The sequence below is a fragment of the Lathamus discolor genome, chromosome 6, assembly GCF_037157495.1.
Source record: "Lathamus discolor isolate bLatDis1 chromosome 6, bLatDis1.hap1, whole genome shotgun sequence".
NCBI classification, from domain to species: Eukaryota; Metazoa; Chordata; class Aves; order Psittaciformes; family Psittacidae; genus Lathamus; species Lathamus discolor.
Genome location: NC_088889.1, coordinates 32475316 through 32492998, shown reverse-complemented (window position 1 = coordinate 32492998; position 17683 = coordinate 32475316). Strand labels below are relative to the sequence as shown.

General features: G+C 41.7%; 1 protein-coding gene across 1 annotated transcript in view; it reads right to left on the bottom strand.

Annotated features, from left to right (window-relative positions):
• Positions 1–303: 303 nt before the first annotated feature.
• Positions 304–17683, bottom strand: part of KCNK10 (potassium two pore domain channel subfamily K member 10) — a 62853-nt gene continuing 45473 nt past the window's right edge. Inside the window, exons 5-7 of the mRNA XM_065685200.1 lie at positions 6102–6288; positions 2812–2954; positions 304–927 (exon numbers count right to left, since the gene is read on the bottom strand). Coding sequence (XP_065541272.1) covers positions 304–927; positions 2812–2954; positions 6102–6288 — 954 coding nt within the window. The remainder of the gene's footprint in view (positions 928–2811; positions 2955–6101; positions 6289–17683) is intronic.

The following is a 17683-nucleotide window of genomic DNA, read 5'->3' as shown; positions in this document are numbered from 1 at the left end:
AGTATACCATGGCAGGAGCACTCTGGTGATATTGCCATGGTTCTATCCTTTCATTTGTGTCTTACCCTGGTAATTTTATACAGGCTGAAATTTCCATGTGCGTAGCTTTCTGTTGCCATTCTGCAGTGCTGTGTTCCTGATTTGTTTTGGCAGAGCAAGCTTGAGTCTTTATGGCACAGTGAAATATTCTTCGATGCTATATAATTCAGACTGAACAAGGAGTTTGTATAAGGCACGTGTCTCAATATATATATGTATATAAAAACATTAACATTGTTAATTCAAGTCAAGCATCTTTTACATTTAATTTCTGTCTTCAAGTAACACTTTGTTTTCATGTTCCCTTTCTTTGGTTTCACTGGGGATCACTCCATTCTCCAGGTCTGAGTGCTGCTGGATGCAGTTGGTCAGGACTGCAGTGCTAGAAGAGATCTCAGAATTACACATCTTCTCCGTCTCCTCTTCCTTTTTTTCTTCATCCAAGGAGTAGTTTCGGAAGGTCTCATAAATTTTATGCACATCCTCAGGGATGGTCTTTTTGAGGTCTTTGTTTTTCCTTTTGCTCATTTTAGCAGATGATCCAAACTTGTTAATGATGTTGTCCTCGGATGCTCCCTGCCCGTGCTTGTTGAGCTGATCTGACCCTTTAAGGCGCAGGTTGTTAGGTCTGTTATTGATGCTTTCCTGAGATGAGGCTTTGAAGCGCCCTGCTTCCAAGGCAGTAAAGACAGAGCGCTTCTCTGGAGAGAGCATGTCTAAAGAGTGGGCTCGCTGGTCCAGGCCCAGGCGCCTGCGCTCCATGCTCCGGATGGTGGCTGCCCGCTGAAGTTTGTCATGGATCTCCACACTCAGCCGCCTCCGTGTCTCTCTGAACTCAGCTGTCATGTTTGCTTTCCACTCCGCTGCATGGGCTTTTATTTCTCCAACCTTTAAAACAACAAGAGACAGAAATGAATAAAAAAAGAAAAAAAAAAACCAAACAAACAACAAAAAAAAAAACAACAAAACAAAAACAAGGGGAAAAAAAGAGAGAAACACAACCAAAAACAGGGCTACAGCCTTTTCTATACAAAAGCAGTGCAGGCACTTTCTTCTCTGGCATGAAATCAGAGACCAGTCCCAGCTCCAGTGCATCCATCTGGACCCAAATTTCAGGAGCAAAGTGGTTATACTGGGCAAGCTCTAAGCATACCAACTCATGACTGGGTAATGGCTTATGTGGCATAAACCTGTCTGCCTGTTTCACATTTTGCCACCTCACGCATTTTATAGCTGTATTATGTGATGGGAGGTGTTCACACTAATCCCTTCTTGCTTAAGAATAAAACTCCTACTTTATAATGTCAGTGGTAGATGTCCAGGACTAGGGAAAATTAATCACATACAGAGATGTACCAAATGTGCTTCAGAACAGCACAACAACCAGTGTAGCAATACAGTAATGTATTTTCCCATATTGCTCATGGATGGAGCTGTTCAAGCCCACTGAAGGTTCTGTTCAGTGACAGTTAACGTTGGAAATACCTGTTAGATAATTGTAAATGGACTGCTGACTGATCCAGTCTACAGTCTTAAAAGGAGGTTTCAATCTCATAACTGTCCAAATACCACCCTCTCAAGCCAGCTGGAGGAGTTTTCAACACATATTCTGTGTGGGCACCATAAGCATATCTTCAAATATCTCACTGCTTTGATCTGTTTTACTCCTTTGCACGTAATGGCATAAGAATAAAGCTAAGAACAAAGAGCCTCCATGGCTGTTATAATGAATAACTCAGGTTCTGCACTCAGTGATCCCCAAAGAGGTCATCTTTGGCTCCTCAGGCCAGATGACCAAGTATCCATTTAGCACTTCATTACTGATGGCAGCAAGCATGTTACATCCACCATGAGATACCAGATTCACACCTCTAGGTGCCTGCTAATGATCAACCTGACAGCCAAAAGTTCTGTTAAGCCCCCTTTTATCAATGGAGATGCAAAGAGGAGGCACTGGGCCTCAGGTAGCACAGATGACTTCATAAAAAATAACTACCACTACTCCTCTGCCAAACTTTGTCTATGCCTGTTCTTTGGTTAACCCTGCCAGGTTAGTTTTGCTGGTAGTGCAGGAGGAGATTGCCTTAAAAACTGAAATTCTATTAACATCCTCCACAACAGTCTTCAGCTCAGGAGTCATGCAACTGGCTTCTATTTTCCAACCTTGTTTGAGTGAAACATTAGCAATAATGTCTTTGTATCATGGAAGATATGCTCTGAGTTAATTTAATCATGTTCTCCCCAATGCTGGCTACTCAGTTTCTTCAATTTTGAATAGTACAGTACTCAGTAAGGGGCCTGAATCTAAACCTTTCTTCAGAACCGTATTCCCTGGCATAAGGTAAAGTAGAAAAACTCAATATAAATCACTGTTTTGAAGGCAGATTCTTGTTTCTTAACAAAGAGAGACAATTAATGTCTTCAAAACCCACGTATCTCCAATTTTTAAGGGGAGAACACTAATGTTTTTATCACAATTTTGTAGCTAGTTTCAGAGTGAAGACTGGCCTTATTGATAACTGCAATCCTACTGATGTGTTCTGTGTATTTGGTAGTACTGATAGAGGTGGAACAACCTAGGTTGCTTCTGTTGGTTCTTTTCCTCCCTAAAGATCAGAGCAAACTGGATACCAAAGGCAGCCAGTGAAGTAAACCATGGGGAATATTGAGTACTGGTCATGCAGAGAGGCATCCTTCTTTAGGACAAGCAGAAATCAGGCACTTAAAGCTCTCTTATAAAATGAAAAATCACTGAAAAACTACTAGTCATACCTCTTCTTTTGTCTTCTTGGACAGGACTCTTAGCCAGTCTCCAATCATACTCAGGACAGCAGCAAAATAGGCAAGGCCAACAAGGATCCAAAACCACACTAAGGGTTTATACCACTCCCGGTAATGGATGTTAGAATTTCCTCCTGCAATAAGCATATACTTCTGCTTAGGAATCATGAGACGCCAAAATTATAAAAAAATAACTGCAATTCTGAAAAATGCCTGGAAGTATTTCTTGACTCTTGCCAACACCACTGTAGTTCTAAAAATAGCCAAGAGGCCTGTCAGATGGGAGGAACACAGTCTGTTCTCATTTTAAGACTTGCCAAAATTACCTATTGTTCTGCTGCTATGAGACCTGCCAAGAGCACCTCGTAAACACTTTTCTTCCATTGCGCATACTCTGAAGAAAGTCTGAAATACCTACTTTGCTAGTACTTGCAACAGCATGAACACGTTCCCAAGAGAAAAGTTTAATACAGCTAGCCTTCCTTATTCTAGACTGCCTGCAGCCTGGTAGCTGAGAAACTTTACAGTTCAACTCCCTCAGGTTATAGTTTCTATATTTTATGGCTTTAGCCTCAGGACTGAGAGACCTATATGCAGGAGAAAGAAAAGTAGCTTCCTCTCCAAATCAGGATGCTTGACAGGAAGCCAACTGTGCATCAGCCCTGAGAATAAGGATATACTGTCTGCTTGGGTATCAGTTATAGGCTTGTATTCTCTGAGCAGTGACTTGAGAGGAGATGCAGATCAAATGAAGCAACAAATACCCTATATGGTCTTCATGCAAGTCTTGGGATGAGCTGGCAAATCTAAAGAACTACAAAGAGCCTCAAACAAATGCAGTAGCAGTCACACTGCTGCCTACCACAGAGCAGAGTAAGCTTTTTCAAAAGAAAGCAAACACAACCTCACATTTGAGACTCCCAGCCCTATCACAGTGCTATGCACAGTGCAAGAATGAGAGCCAGTGAGAAGTGGGCACAGCCCTGAGCTGAAGTGAGCAAGAGGCAAAGAGTTTGCTCAGCCCCATAGGCACAACCATATCCCTCAGTGCAGGCAAACAAACACCACCTTGGTGGTACCTGTGTAAAATCTCTGCCTGCAGAGCAAGCCTACCAGGGGACTCAGGAAGAGGATTGCATATTTCCTGGACTCCAGCCTTAGTTAGACAAGAGCTAGACGTCAAGATGTACTTCTGTATGACTACAGAGGGATTCTAGGATTTCCCCCCCATCACCAGACAACACAGTTCAGCATTTTCCCCAGAGCTTTTTGCAATCTGAGACATTCCTGACTCTGTAATTTTATCCAGACTCAGTATGAGTGTACATACGGTGTTTGAACATCCCCACGGAAAGTCAGACATTTGAGAATTGGCAGGGACCCAAATACTGGGTTTGATGGTAATCTCTCCCCGTAGACTTCATGAATCACTTTCTTTTTTCCAGTCTTTAAGAGTGTGAAACAATGGGAGGTGGGAGCTGCTGTTGCTAGAGTACAACAAGGCTCTTCTGATCATATGTGTCCCCGAGGAAGCCTGCTATGAAACAGATTGTCTAGTTCTATTTTACAGAGTAACCAGGCAGCTGAGAAAGTATGAGACCACTTTTTTCAGCCTATCAGATATTCTGGTTTTTTTCAGGCTCCATCCACAATTTTATCTCCATCAGTAGTACAAAAACCTTCCAGTCTGCCAAGAGTCGGAACATATTCTAGGTGGAATAAATCAGTATAGCTCCATTGATGCTGTTTTACCCAATACAATGTAGAATTTTTTATTTGATGTTGAAGAGACAAAGATACTGAGAGATTAAAGTGACAGAAAATAAAAGTGACAGAAAATCTGTCTCAAAACCAGCAATAAAAGCCAAATCTCCTGGTGATCACTTGCCTTAAACTCTTATCATCAGATTGTCTCTGAAGTTTTCTTATTCAGGATCATCTATTTGGCTTTTGAAAAATCCTGGTTGTGTAGCCATCCAGCTGCAAATCATATTCTCCTAATCTTGCTGGATATAATCATTTAATGTTCAGAGTTTGGTTGTTGTTTTATTTTTACTATTATACTATTAAAAAAAAAATCCAATACTGAAGTGTGATATGCTTCAGAAAAATATTGTGAATTTTATTTATTTCACGATGTGGCACCACAAAGACAGAATATCAGTGAGCTTCTCTTCACATTTAAGTGGTTAAAACGGACCAAGCTCAATCATTTCTGCATCTGCATGGTTGTAAAACACCTCTTTTTCATATCTGGGGCTTTCTTTGTTCAGTGCCTTTTTTTGCTCATTAATTCATGTCTTCTATACCACTATGTCACAAAAAAAAGGAGGATTAGAGTCTTCTCTACAAAACGACTTGTCTGCAGCTCTTCAGCAAAGAAAACTACATATCCCTGTAGTTTCATTTGATGTTTTTAACCCATTTGTATTTCACTGAAAGGACGTAACAAAACAGTAGTGTAATATGGCTATAACACAGGGATCTTAATGCCTTTAATTAGGAGCACTAACAGGAATGAAGAGTAGAGGTCATGCAGTAATGGGGAAAAAAAAAAATCCACTTATTTAACCAACTTGTCATTAGCAAAGCAGTTGTATGGGGGGAAAAACATCTCATCTTTCCAGACAACAATCTTGACTCTCTCTTCAGAAGCTGATAAGCATGGGTATTTATAGTTCCTGCTAGCACTGTATTAATCTGGGAGAGTATCCGCCTAGCACTGAGGTGCATATACCATTAGTCCTTCTCTTCCTACAGGAGTCTTCTTTAACAAGGCAACTGCAATGTCAGACTTTCTGCCAAGATTAGAGGATGTAGTTTCTGAAAAGCTGCAGCTCCTGTAGTAGCAGCCCACTACTGTGTTCAATAAGATTTCGCCAGCCCTACGGCTCAGCCCTACGGTTCAGCCCTACTTCGTAACAGCTTCATCCATTCATCATTTTGGCTACTTGCTTCTGCAGTCAGGCTCAGATTGAGCCCTAATGGACTAATACAAATCTTGAATCCTATGGGAGAGTAATTTGACTTGTGCATAATTCATTGCCCAATAAAGGATAATCAGGGCTTCCTATGCTTCCATTATCTACGCTGCTGAAAGCTTGCAATCTGCAGATGCCAAAGCACCTGGATCTTAAATCAACCTAGTGTCCTGTTGCACAGTAACCTCAACAGAAACACCCGGAATATAATACATTATGAAAAGCCTCCTCTCTACACCAGAAAACCAATTCTAAGAACCAATGTTCTCATGCACAGTGACTAGGATGGAAGCTGCTCACCTGCTACAAAGTCACCAAAGCCAACAGTAGTCAGAGTGACAACTACAAAGTAGGTGGACTCCAAGGCTGTCCATCCCTCGATGTGTTTGAAGATAACTGCAGGAATGGTCACAAAGACAACACAGCCTGCCAGGATGAAGACAATGGTAGAGATCACCCGGATCTTTGTTTGACTCACTTGCTTTTTCTAGAAACAGGAAATAAAATAATAAAAAAAAAAAAGGAAAAAAAACATTTTTTTTGAGAAGATTTCTGGATCAGTCACATACCTTGTAAACAGCAGAGTGATTATGCTGGTGTCATCTGGTATACCTCTTTCTCCCTTCTTTGAGCTTATTAGGTGGAATACAACCTTCCCTCACCGTTAGTGAGAGTCCTGCCTGGGTAATTGTGAACCTCTACCTCAGGCCCCAGAAAATTGTGCTTCCCATTATCCATGCACTAGGCAGTTACTAACTGCTAAGAAACAAAGGCTGGAAGAACAGCCCTGAGCTTCAGAAAGGCTGCAGTACACTCCAGTTCAGCTTCAATGTGTAAGAAAAAAATGCACATTCATATATCCATACACGTGTATGTACACCTACACTGCCTCACCAACATCAAGCATTCAATAAGCATGACCAAGACTAAAATGAAAAAAAACCCCTTTCTTTCCTGTAAAAAAACAGAATTAAATGCTGTGTATCAATAATTCATGGGTTTGATTTTCCACACTCAGAATTTCATTCACAAAAATTAAGGTTAAAAAATAGATAGCTGTATTATCAGTTTACTCCAGAAATCAAAGATGTATGTCAAATACCAAACAACCTGAGACAAAATTACCTACATAAATCCACACTGGAAAGCTCTTGAACAAAGAGTATGTGTGTTATTGGCTGCTATAAACAGAATACAAATACAGGCAGTGTAATTGCAACATTTTACACTCCTAGATCACATAAACTCTCAATATATTTAATATAAACTTAGATTTGTTTCCAGTCATATTGATGCAAGCTTGGATTAATACAATTGACTCTGGCATGTTTATTTCAGATATTCGCTGCTGTAAATAAAATCTGATAGTTTCACAAGAAACCTGGAACTTACTAGATATCTTACTGTGGATTAATTACAGTGGCAGTGTAAATTCTGTATTTATCCTGGAAAAGGAATGTGGGTGTCACAGGAAGTCTCATACTTTCAAATTAGTTTTCCAAATCAAGCATCTTCCTTAACCCAGAAATGTGATCTATTTTCAGATTTCAGATTGCCAAGACAGGAAATAAGGTCTCAGAAGTTATCTTTGTAATATACAGAAGGGATATTGCCTGAGCTGGTTAATATCTAACCAGCATGTGAACAGTACTAATGCTTCCACTAAAGCACAAGCATTTCTTTTAGAGTGTAATGTCAGATTCTCATGAGGCACTCATCTGATCTGGGAAGCTCTGCATTTAGAACCCGGGTAGCCATGTTTCATAGATAATTTTAGTTCTGAAACTGAGATGATCCCTACACTTATTTTTTTCTTTTTGTGTGTGCGCATTGCACATTGCTTTCTGCATCTGGCTGAACAGAAATATTTAAATAGGATTAGCAATATGATGCCAAAAATAAGGTTAATCCAATACAAAACATGGAAAAAACTGCCGCTGGAGTACCAAGAAGAAAAACAACATGAGAATACAAAATCTGCCTTGACTTCTTATTGCCTCTTTTTCTGGACAATTTGCTGAAGTACTAAAGGATGATCTAGCTTCCTTAAGAGATATGGACATATTCATAATAGCAGGATTTCAGACACATTGTATGTGGTGAACAGAAAACGATTGATTCCATGTGTGTTACATGGTGTCTTATACCAACATACTCACTTTTAGTCATGGAGGACTAGGACTTAACCAAGCTATTGTTTACTTATTAGTGTGGTCACCATGACTTGTTCACATCTACTAAATGCTCCAGTTTCCTGATACATAAAAATGAAATGGCAGACACCTTGCTCCACTTGAGGTTAGGAGGCATATGCAGTGCTGTATAGTATCAGAAGTCCTCGGACAAAAAGTATTTTGGAGCTGCCAAGCAATACAAGGAAAGCAAAGTTATGCCGAGTAATCTTTCCTCCAGTCCCAAACAGTAACATTAAAATTCTATGTGTCAGGATTGTCTTTCTCATGTCAGAAACAGGAGTGGACAGAATGGCCTGTAAATCAGTACCAAATGTTCAGGACATCCACTTGCGCAGGAGTGACAAAATCAGCCGAAGTTTGCTGGGTTTTGAAGTAAAAATGGTAGCAACGTTAATGAGACAATCTGCAGAAAGGTCTGACTCAGGGTTATTGTGCACCTCAGTCACACAAAAACAGAGCTGCTGAGTGTCTATTCTTTTCTTACTCTTCCACTGGTACAAATGAAGTCAGAAAGCAATGGTGAATCAGGTGTTTTTAGAGCTACTGAAAAGAGCACAAAAGCAAGACTCAGAAGAAAAATTATTTAGTGTACAATAACACATGAAATTCAGGATATAAGTGAAAAGGGGGGTCTTTTTACAGTTAGACATGCGTTCAGAGGACATTCACATAATTCTTACAGACCAAAAAAATGCCAAGGCATAAATGTGGAACATGTACATGGAACATGTACATTGCAGTAACCATACATTACAAAAAAGGTTGGTTTGCATGAGGTTTTTGCAGATGGAGTTGGCCTTACTATTTTACTACAAAGAACACAATTTTTTGCTGCCCAGGTTCTCAGGAATAAGGAAACACAGCCTTTACATTCCAGTTTTGGCACAGTTGTATGAAGATGAGACTTAGATTAGCCTACGCCACTGCTGTATTATGCTGTACCAGGTCATTATTAAAACAAACAAACATATATATATACACATATATATGCACACACATATATTACACTGAAGGTTGAGAAATCTGAAAGACTTATACAAACTTCTCTTTTAAACAGTATTTGCAACATTGGTAAGTAGCTGAGCAACTCCAGCCAGGCTAACACATCCTCTGAGCCCATTTTGTGGCATAAATACAGAGTTTTCTAGAGGTGTCAAAATGAAACAGTGAAAGAGTCCTTTCTCCAAGAAAAGTAGTTCATCTCATAGCAGTGTAAGTAAAATGAAAACACTTTTAAAATAGATGTTTTCTACTGCTTTTTTTTCCCCCTGTTAGTTCTATTTTACTAACAAGTTTTCTTTGCACTGAAGAAGCAGATAATTTGTAAGACATTAATCAAATATGAATAGATTAGTGCCTGCTAACAAGAGAGACTTCAATTTAAATCCACCTAGAGTTAATCTGGAAAAGACTAAAGGAGGAATCAAAGAAAAAATAACAGTTTTCTGTGATATATTCACTACGGGTCATGTCAATTTACTAATGAAGGTGCTGATTTTTAGAATTTAGCTACCTTGAAAGTAGGTAAACAGGCAATACCACTGACATAGAATCATAGAATGGCTAGGGTTGGAAAGGACCTTAAGATCATCTAGTTCCAACTCACTGCCATGGAAGGGATACCTCACACTAGACCATGTCACCTAAGGCTCTGTCCAGCCTGACCTTGAACACTGCCAGGCATGGAGCATTTACCACTTCCTTGGGCAACCTGTTCCAGTGCCTCACCACCCTCAGAGTAAAGAACTTCTTCCTTATATGTAACCTGAACTTCCCCTGTTTAAACCCACTACCCCTTGTCCTACTGCTACAGTCCCTGATGAAGAGTCCCTCTCTGGCATCCCTGTAGGCCCTGTCCAGATTTTGGAAAGCTGCTATGAGGTCTCCACGCAGCCTTCTCTTCTCCAGGCTGAACAGCCCAATTTTGTAGCCTGCCTCTGTGCTCCAGCTCCCTGATCATGCTGATCTCTGAGCAACACCACTCATTACCAATCTCCAGTTGGACATTGAGCCATTGACCACAACTCTCTGCGTGGCTATCCAGCCAATTCCTTATCCACCAAATGGTCCATGCATCAGATTTATGTCTCTCCAGTTTAAAGACAAGGATATTGTGCAGGACAGTGTTGAGCGCTTTGCACAAGTCCAGGTAGACTACGTCAACTGCTCTACCCCTGTCCATCAGTTCTGTAGCCCCATCATAGAAAGCCACCAAATTGGTCAGGCAGGATTTCCCCTTAGTGAAGCCATGCTGGCTGTCCCCAAGCACCTTGTTGTTTTTCATGTGCCGTAGCATGCCTTCCAGGAGAATCTGCTCCAAGATTTTGCCAGGCACAGAGGTGAGACTGACTAGCCTATAGTCCCCCAGGTCTTCTATTTTCCCCTTCTTGAATATGGGTTCTATATTTCCCTTTTTCCAGTCGTTGGGAGCTTCACCTGACTGCCATGATTTTTCAACTATGATCGACAGTGGCTTAGCAACTTCATTTGCCAGCTCCCTCAGGACACACAAATGTATTTCATCAGGTCCCATGGACTTGTGCACATTCAGGTTCCTAAAATGATCTCAGACCCGATCCTCACATACAGAGGGCCTAAGGTCTTCATTCTTCCAGTCTCTGCATTTGTCTTCCAAGACCTGAGCAGCAGCATCTTGCTCATATTCATTCAAACAACCTACCATCAACCAGCTGTAGTGCCAAGAGGGGTGAACACAGATATTATCATGAAAGTACCCTTATCAGTACAATTCTGTTCTTATGCATCTTTTCCAGCAATAATTGTGACCTCTTTTTTTTCGTTATTTTCTATTACATACATGGGGGTCTTATCAGGTTTGATCTTGTCCAATAATTTCATGAGTAAAAGATTTTTTTCCCATATTCTCTCTATCTGGTCCTACAGATCAAAGCAGATAACTGGATTCATTTACGTCTCCTGTCCTTTTTGTGTGAATTAACTTGGGCACAACTTTTTTAACCTGTCTGTTGACAACAAAAGGACCAAACAAGGTTATAAATTTCCCATGCTGAGACCACAGGGATAAGGCATATTCCTTAAAAAAAAGAGTAGGAGACATTAAGTATAGGAATAAAGGATGCTAGTAATTTATCAGACTAGACTATATTCTAAATATATGGAACATACATATTTCCATGAATAGCTTATTTCAAACATGCTTATTCCAAGATTTTGTAGTGTCACCTCCCATTTCACAATACTACTCCACTAAAAATAGCACTGGAACATTTGCTGCTTCACAGTGAGCTCAGATGGTTCCTCCATCTTCCAAGCATTTTCTTCTCTGAATTTCTGACAGATATCCCCAAGACTCCAAGCAAGTTGTTTACCTTTTTGGCTAGATAACCAAAGTCATATTTTTAGTGCTAGAATAATGTGCCTGCATGGAACATGCTGTTATCACCTCTCTCACAAGGCTTTGCATTTTGGAGCACTCCTTCAAAGAAAACACATTTCTTTAACATTTCTTTTGTCCTCTTCACCTTCTCTTAGCTTTTATGCCCTTTCCTATGCTGCCAACAATTCTTGGAAGAGATTGTCTCTGCCCATGCACTAATTAAACAGCTTGTTAAATCACTTTCTCCAGATCAAAATACTTAAACAAGAGGAAAACCAGTCCTTGTACTCAAAGCACAAAACAGAATATCACATATATCAGTTCTATTAGTCTATCTTTTTTCTCAGCTGCAAAAGTTAGGTATGTCCTTAGTCAAAACATTTATACCAGGCTAGCATAGGCAGTGCAGGTAGTCATAGACTCGCACTGCTTGCCTTTCAGCTCAGTCAAATGCAAGCTAGCCCTGAACCAGAGCCTGGCACATACCTCAGTAGGGTGTGATGCCAATCTCAATAGGATGTACAAAACGATCGGCACAGCGCTGGGCTCCTTGATGATCAGAACTATGGTTGAACCAACCTCAATGTTGCCTGTAACTGTCACTGTGGATTTCCTTCCTGCTTGCATTACTTCAAATCCTTTCTGAGTTACACCAGTATTCCCTTCTTCCAGGGAGTGCAAGAACGGATTAATAACAGTCATTCTATATCACTTCCCTGTACCTGAATGGATAATCCTGGTTCTGGCCATTGTTGAGTCAATGCTTTCATTCATCAGTGCAATTCAAGGGAAAAAAAATGCAGTTATGCTGGTGCAAAGAAAAGTGACATTGAGCAGCAAGCATATATTTCTGAGCATCTGCTCAGCATCTAATTAAGAAATGCACTGAAACAGAGAAAGACAATTAGTGTAGCTAGATCAATGTGTGATCTAGTTATCTATCGTATGACATGGCCACTTCAAAAGACCTAGCAAGAAAAGGAAAATTTTACTTCATGTTATAAATATCTCCTCTTAGCAGGGTGCAGAAATTAAATACTCTTTTTTTTTTAGCTCTTTTTGGGCTTTTATTTTTTGTTCTGTTATTTGTTTTGTTTTCTTGCTCCACAGTGGAATAAAGCATCAGGATTCCTTCAGAACATTGCCCTAGTAATAATGTATGTTACAACACCAGCATTTGTAAGGCTAAAGTGGGTGGTTTTTTGGACTAGATATTGAAAGGTTAAAGAGTAACCTTTTGATAAAGGGAGTAGATCTTTAGACTGGACTTCTTATATCTGTTTCTGAACTGCAGTTTTCAGTTTTTGCTTAATTTCAAATAACCAACTGAGCAGCCTTCTCTTGCCCTTCTCAGTTATAATAGCATATATCACCCTCTGCAAGAAACTCTGGCAGAAGCCTCCAAAGTGTATTTTATATTTACCATGAGATTTCTTATTAATACTATAAAGACTGCAATATTGCTGTCTTTCTAAAAGAAACACCCACTATTTGTGACTAGCCAAGTAACAAAACAGCGTTCTTTCAGGTAACTGGCCCACAGGGAATGAATTTTACTCCAGGTGGGATAAAGATCCCAGAAGCGTGGAAGGAAAGTAAAAGGAGGAAGTCAGAGCAGCAATTCCAGGCAGAAACATGGAAAGAGTGTAAAATGCCTCACCCCTAGGAGTGTCCCCCCACACCACAATTCTCCTCCTGCTCCTCCCACAGAATCACAGAATCACAGAATCCCAAGGGTTGGAAGGGACCTAAAAAGATCATCTAGTCCAACCCCCCTGCAAGAGCAGGGTAACCTACAGTACATCACACAGGAACTTGTCCAGGCGGGCCTTGAATATCTCCAGTGTAGGAGACTCCACAACCCCCCTGGGCAACCTGTTCCAGTGCTCTGTCACTCTTACAGTAAAGAAGTTCTTCCTGATGTTAACGTGGAACTTCCTATGCTCCAGTTTACACCCATTGCCCCTTGTCCTATCACTGGATATCACTGAAAAAAGCCTAGCTCCATCATCCTGACACCTACCCTTTACATATTTGTAAACATTGATGAGGTCACCCCTCAGTCTCCTCTTCTCCAAGCTAAAGAGACCCAGCTCCCTCAGCCTCTCCTCATAAGGGAGATGTTCCACTCCCTTAATCATCTTTGTGGCTCTGCGCTGGACTCCTTCAAGCAATTCCCTGTCCTTCTTGAATTGAGGGGCCCAGAACTGGACACAATATTCCAGATGCGGCCTCACCAAGGCTGAGTAGAGGGGGAGGAGAACCTCTCTTGACCTACTAACCACTCCCTTTCTAATGCACCCTAAGATGCCATTTGCCTTCTTGGCCGCAAGAGCACATTGCTGGCTCATGGTCATCCTCCTATCCACCAGGACCCCCAGGTCCCTTTCTCGTTCACTACTTTCCAGCAGGTCAACCCCCAACCTGTACTGGTACATGGGGTTGTTCTTCCCCAGATGCAAGACTCTACACTTGCCCTTGTTAAATTTCATCAAGTTTCTCCCCGCCCAACTCTCCAGCCTGTCCAGGTCTCGCTGAATGGCAGCACAGTCCTCTGGTGTGTCAGCCACTCCTCCCAGTTTTGTGTCATCAGCAAACTTGCTGAGGGTGCACTCAGTTCCCTCATCCAGGTCATTGATGAAAATATTAAACAGCACCGGTCCCAGCACCGACCCCTGAGGAACTCCACTAGTCACAGACCTCCAGCTAGATTCTGCGCCATTGACCACAACTCTCTGCCTTCTTCCTTTCAACCAGTTCTCGATCCACCTCACTACTTGATCGTCAAGCCCACACTTCCTTAGCTTATCTATGAGGATGCTGTGGGAGACAGTATCAAATGCCTTACTGAAATCAAGAAAAACTACATCTACCGCTCTACCATCATCCCTCCACCTAGTCACTTCCTCATAGAAGGCTATAAGGTTGGTCATACATGACTTCCCCCTCATAAAACCATGTTGGCTGTTCTTAATGACCCCCTCATCCTTGATATGCCTAGTGATGGAGTCAAGAATAAGTTGTTCCATCACCTTTCCAGGGATGGAGGTAAGGCTGACCGGTCTATAATTACCCGGGTCCTCCTTCTTGCCCTTCTTATAGACTGGTGTGACCTTTGCCATCCGCCAATCCTCAGGCACCTCGCCCGTTTCCCACGACTTACCAAAGATGATGGAAAGTGGCCTAGCAATGACCTCCGCCAGCTCCCTCAGCACCCGTGGGTGCATTCCATCCGGACCCATCGATTTACAGATGTCCAGATTGCATAGCTGATCCCTAACCCAATCCTCATCTACCAAAGCAAACTCCTCCTTTGTCCTGACTCCTTCTGGGGCTATAGAAATCCGGGGCCCTCGGGGAGAGTCTGCAGGAGTAAAGACAGAGGCAAAGAAGGCATTCAGCACCTCTGCCTTCTTTATATCCTCTGTCTCCAGGGTACCCACTTCGTTCAGCAGTGGGCCTATATTGCCTCTTGTGTTAGTTTTATTTGCTATGTATTTGAAGAAGCCCTTTCTATTGTCTTTAACCCGACTAGCAAGATTGAGTTCCAAGGAGGCCTTAGCTGTCCTAATTGCCTCCCTACATCCTCTAACAACTGTCCTATATTCCTCCCAAGCGGCCAGCCCCTCCTTCCATAATCCATAGATTCTCCTTTTCCACTTGAGTTTGCCCAGCAGCTCCTTGTTTAACCACGCCGGTCTCCTAGATCCCTTACTTGACTTCCTACTTATTGGGACGCTCCGATCCTGAGCTTGGAAGAAGCGGTCCTTGAATGCTAACCAACTATCTTGAGCCCCTTTACCGCCTAGTACACTTTCCCATGAGACTTCCCTTAGCAGTTGACTGAAGAGGCCAAAGTTGGCCCTTCGGAAATCCAGAACTGTGGCTTTGCTAGGTATTCTATTCCTCCCACACAGGATCCTAAACTCCACCATCTCATGGTCACTGCAGCCAAGGCTGCCATTGACCGTCACCACTTCGACCAAACCCTCCTTGTTGGCGAGTACTAAATCTAGCAGCGCTGCTCCCCTAGTTGGTACGTCCACCATTTGCATTAAGAAATTATCATCAATGCACTCGAGGAACCTCCTAGACTGTGAATGACTGGCTGTGTGAGTCTTCCAGCAAATATCGGGGTAATTAAAGTCCCCCACGACGACTAAGGCATGTAGTCGCGAGGCTACTTCCAGTTGCCTGTAGAAAGCCTCATCAACTCCTTCGTCCTGATCAGGAGGTCTGTAATAGACCCCCACAACTGTATCACCCGTGCCAGTCAGCCCCTTGATTCGTACCCACAGACATTCCACTTGCTCCTCATCCGACCCCGGACAGAACTCAATACATTCTAGTTGCTCTCTCACGTAAAGAGCCACTCCACCACCTCGCTTTGCTGACCTATCTTTCCTAAAAAGGACATAGCCATCCATGACCACATTCCAGTCATGTGAACTGTCCCACCATGTCTCTGTAATCGCCACTAGATCATAACCTTTAGCCCGCACACAGACTTCTAACTCCTCCTGTTTATTCCCCATGCTGCGTGCATTGGTGTACAGGCATTTCAGGGAGCCAGTCCTAGTACCCTTTTTCCCCTGCGGGACAGGGTCTAAAAAGCTATCCTTTCCCACAAGTGAAACAAGAGATTGATAGTCCTCCTTAGCCCGCCATCCTTCAATCCCTAGCATGTTCCTCTTGGGCTTGTCCCCAGCAGGCCCTGTTAAATCCCCTCCCCCCTTCCTAACTAGTTTAAAGCCCTGTCCTTCTCCAACATTTTGTAGGAGCAGCCACTGCTTACCTGCAAAGGTAAAAGGAGGGCAGGGAGCACCTTCAAAAGGAGAGGTCTAGCATAGGGTGAAGGGTGCATCAAATACTTTGCCCCATGGCTCAAAAGAGTTTTTATTGCCACAATGACACATGTATGTGCCAATGAAAAATATAAACATTTAAATCATAATAGAGGGGTTAATAGGACAGCTTAACAGTCTTGAAAGGTAACATAACTCTAAATTTGCCACCTCCCTCCAGCCTGTTCATAACTTTGAAGTAGCCTCCTTCAGTGAAAACAGCACAGTCCTTATGCCTGGGATGAGGCAACATGTACAGGTACCCTCATGAAATAATTTCCATCTATTTCAAGATCCATCATACTCTCTCATTCACTCTCTGATGCTTCCCTGAAGGTTGTCTACAAGAATTTTGGAGGATGTTCTGAAGAACACTAAGTAGAATGGCTCTATGTATTTATTGAGAGAGATAAGGGATCAGCAATCACTGTATTAGGAATGATTCTGTATTGCAGTTGCATTTCTGTCTTGCTTTTCATTTACTACCTGTACTGCAAACATAAACAATCTTGAGGTTAGGATTTTCTTTAGGATACAAGTCAGGTTTTCAGAGATTACAACAACTGCATCAAAACCTTAGCACACAGGATTTGGTATTTCAGCACTGTACTGTGAGCAACACAGAGAAGTTTCCACAGCAGTATGACCAAAACTTTAGGCTAGGTAATAACAAGAGGAGAATATTCACAATTAGTGCTTAGGTAAGGGATTAACTTTCAGGATGATGATTGAAAAGTTTATGTGTTCTTTGGCATTTATCAGCAGCTTCCACCAAAGCACCTTAGCTTTCAAGCTTCATACAGAGTATCTAAGTAACCCTAGCTGCTCCGTAAACTCTTAATCATGCTTTCGGTTTGTCTTGTGTTCTGTGAGACATAATTGCTTGAGGCTCTTGGGGTTTATTTCCAATGAACCTCACTGCAATTAAAAGCTATGTGACTAATACTAATTTTAGCAGGAAGCAGGCATATACAGTTTTACCCTATAAAACTAAAGTAGGTGGAGAAAAGCCCTGAAGATAACAGAGGATCTTGGATTTATATACTTCATCAGCTGCACTCTACCCACAATCAGAAAGCAGTGTAGTAAAAACTGCTTCCCAAATGAAAAATGAACCATCACAATTCACTGTAATACAGACAGATACCTGAAGAGTAATAAATAAAGCCTTTGTATGAAACATGAATTCCTGACTAGTTTTTGTACAGTATTCTGGTTTTAAGAGCTGTAAAATAGTCACTGCTGCAGTTCAGTGACAAGAATATGACTTCAGTAAGAAGAATTATTGAATGCTTCAACCTCTAATAATTTTAAATCATGAAGAAACAAATAATGAAAATATATTAAAAGGCCTCACGTAAATAGGCAAAACAGTGCAAGGTTTCTTATGAAGGGCCCTGTAGTCAACTGCTACACTGTGCAGTGCCTAACACTCGCAGAAAGAGGTGTTACGGTAATAACAGTGATAATTAGTTTGAGGGGTGA